The 2,427-nt window shown below is 46.0% G+C and overlaps 1 protein-coding gene across 1 annotated transcript; it reads left to right on the forward strand.

Annotated features, from left to right (window-relative positions):
* Positions 1–859: 859 nt before the first annotated feature.
* On the forward strand, positions 860–1,807 carry LOC128565370 (olfactory receptor 52P1-like). Its single transcript, XM_053561774.1, has one exon. It carries the CDS (start codon positions 860–862, stop codon positions 1,805–1,807), a length of 948 nt encoding a protein of 315 aa, XP_053417749.1.
* The last annotated feature ends 620 nt before the right edge of the window (positions 1,808–2,427 follow it).

Genomic DNA, 2,427 nt, shown 5'->3' on the forward strand with positions numbered 1-2,427 from the left:
TGTTTCAATTAGCAACGAGAACATTGTCATAACCCATTGTATTAAAAGCTATTTTGAAAAAGCTTTCCTCTACTCTTTTCTTCTCTCTGTCTATTCTGGTTCTTGTTCTAATTTTTTCTTCATCACTCCTGATCTTCCCTCACATATGTGTATCTTCTCAGTTTCTGACCCTCATCTATGGGTTCATTATTGGCTCAATGGCTTGGAAAATCCATCGAGATCGCTCTACCTCCTCTTCTTTTTTCTTAAGTCCTGATTGTCCCATCTTGAAAAGTAACCACATTTGAGTCTTCCATTGAATCTGCCTGACCATTTATTTTTTTTCCTTTTTTTTTTTTTTTTTTTTTTTGTTGTTGTTGGGGATTCATTGAGGGTACAATAAGCCAGTTTACACTGATTGCATTTGTTAGGTAAAGTCCCTCCTGACCATTTATTATTAACATTGCCTTTATATTGTCACACAGGCAGATGAATCAGGAGAAAATAATATTAGAATTAGGGAAGAGAAGGTTCACAGGCAGAGAGTGGAAAGCTGCAAGAGCCTCTAACCACATACCTTCACCATGGAGAGGGTTCTACAGCCATACCACCCACCCCCAGCCCACAGCCTTGGCATCACTGGATCCAAAGGGCAGTGGAAAAGGTTTTTTTAAACCTTGGTTATGGTAATCCACCTCTTGCTTTGCATTATTTCCCAGTGCCCTACAATCTTCTCATCCTAGATGTTTTTCATGAAGTCTAACTCAAAATATTTCCTGCTGCCATTCAACCACAGCATAAGGATGAATCCCTGCTTCATTTCCTAGTACTGATAGTAAGATAGTGAGCCCTTCTCTACTCATCCTACCTTGGCTTGGCCATGAAATTCACAAACTACAGCCAACAGAACCCAACCTCCTTCCTGCTCATGGGCATTCCTGGCCTGGAGGCATCCCATTTTTGGATAGCTTTTCCCTTCTGCTCTTTGTATGCCCTGGCTGTGCTTGGCAACATGACAGTACTGCTGGTGGTACGTTCAGAGCCTGCCCTGCATCAGCCCATGTACATGTTCCTGTGCATGCTGTCCACCATTGACCTGGTGCTCTGCACCTCCACTGTGCCCAAGCTCCTTGCAGTCTTTTGGGCAAATGCTGCTGAGATTGCCTTTGGAGCCTGTGCTGCCCAGATGTTCTTTATCCATGGCTTCTCAGCTGTAGAATCTGGTGTCCTGCTAGCAATGGCCTTTGACCGCTACTTGGCCATTTGCCGGCCACTGCACTATGGGTCACTGCTGTCCCCAGAGTCTGTGAGGAAACTTGGAGCTGCAGCTGTGCTTCGTGGCTTGGGACTCATGACCCCACTCACCTGTTTATTGGCAAGACTGAACTACTGCAGCCGAGTGGTGGCCCACTCCTACTGTGAGCACATGGCTGTGGTAAAGCTGGCTTGCAGGGACACCCAGCCAAACAACATCTATGGAATCACTGCTGCCACATTGGTGGTGGGCACTGACTCCATCTGTATTGCTGTTTCCTATGGACTCATTCTCCGGGCTGTGTTAGGTCTATCCTCCAAAGAGGCAAGGGCTAAGACGTTTGGCACTTGTGGCTCTCACCTGGGTGTCATCCTTCTCTTCTATACACCAGGACTCTTCTCATTCTACACACAGCGCTTTGGCCAGCATGTACCCCGCCACATTCATATCCTCCTGGCTGACCTCTACCTGGTTGTCCCACCCCTGCTCAACCCCATCATCTATGGTATGAAGACCAAGCAGATCCGGGATGGTGTCTTCAGACTACTAAAGCAGAGCCCTGGTCAGTCATAAAGTGTCCTCTTAGCCATTGATCAAGGCTTAAAAGGCCATGGCTGCCAGCACTATGGGGAGACAGAAACCCATACTCTGGTATCCTGACTTTGAGAAGGTAGCATAGCATAAGTCAGATGATGGAAGAATAATAAGGTATTCACCATATATGATATAGATATGGTTACAAAGCTCAGGGAGTCACTGTCTAATGGGAAATATGGCTACCAAACTAATGATGACTCCTAAGGAATCCAGTTCTGCTGACTGACTGACATTTGTACCTTCCAGAAGACCTTAATAAAATCAGAAAGATAGGGCTACTGGTCTGATAGGGAGAAAAAAATTCTTATCCACAAGCAGATGTTCCTACTTTGATAGGGATACATAGACACCTCCATCAGTGAGCTCTAAGTCTGACTGGAGAAATGTACACATGTAAACCCTCATACGAAAATCAGAGAGGCAGTCTGGGCCCGGTGACTTACACCTGTAATTCCAGCACCCTGGGAGGCTGAGACGGGTGGATTGGTCTCACGAGTTTGAGACCAGCCTGAGCAAAAGTGAGACCTCCATCTCTAAAAAAATATATAGCCAGGCATTGTGGCAGGAACCTGTAGTCCCAGCTACTTGAGAGGCTG

This window comes from Nycticebus coucang, chromosome 14 (assembly GCF_027406575.1).
Source record: "Nycticebus coucang isolate mNycCou1 chromosome 14, mNycCou1.pri, whole genome shotgun sequence".
Taxonomy (NCBI): Eukaryota; Metazoa; Chordata; class Mammalia; order Primates; family Lorisidae; genus Nycticebus; species Nycticebus coucang.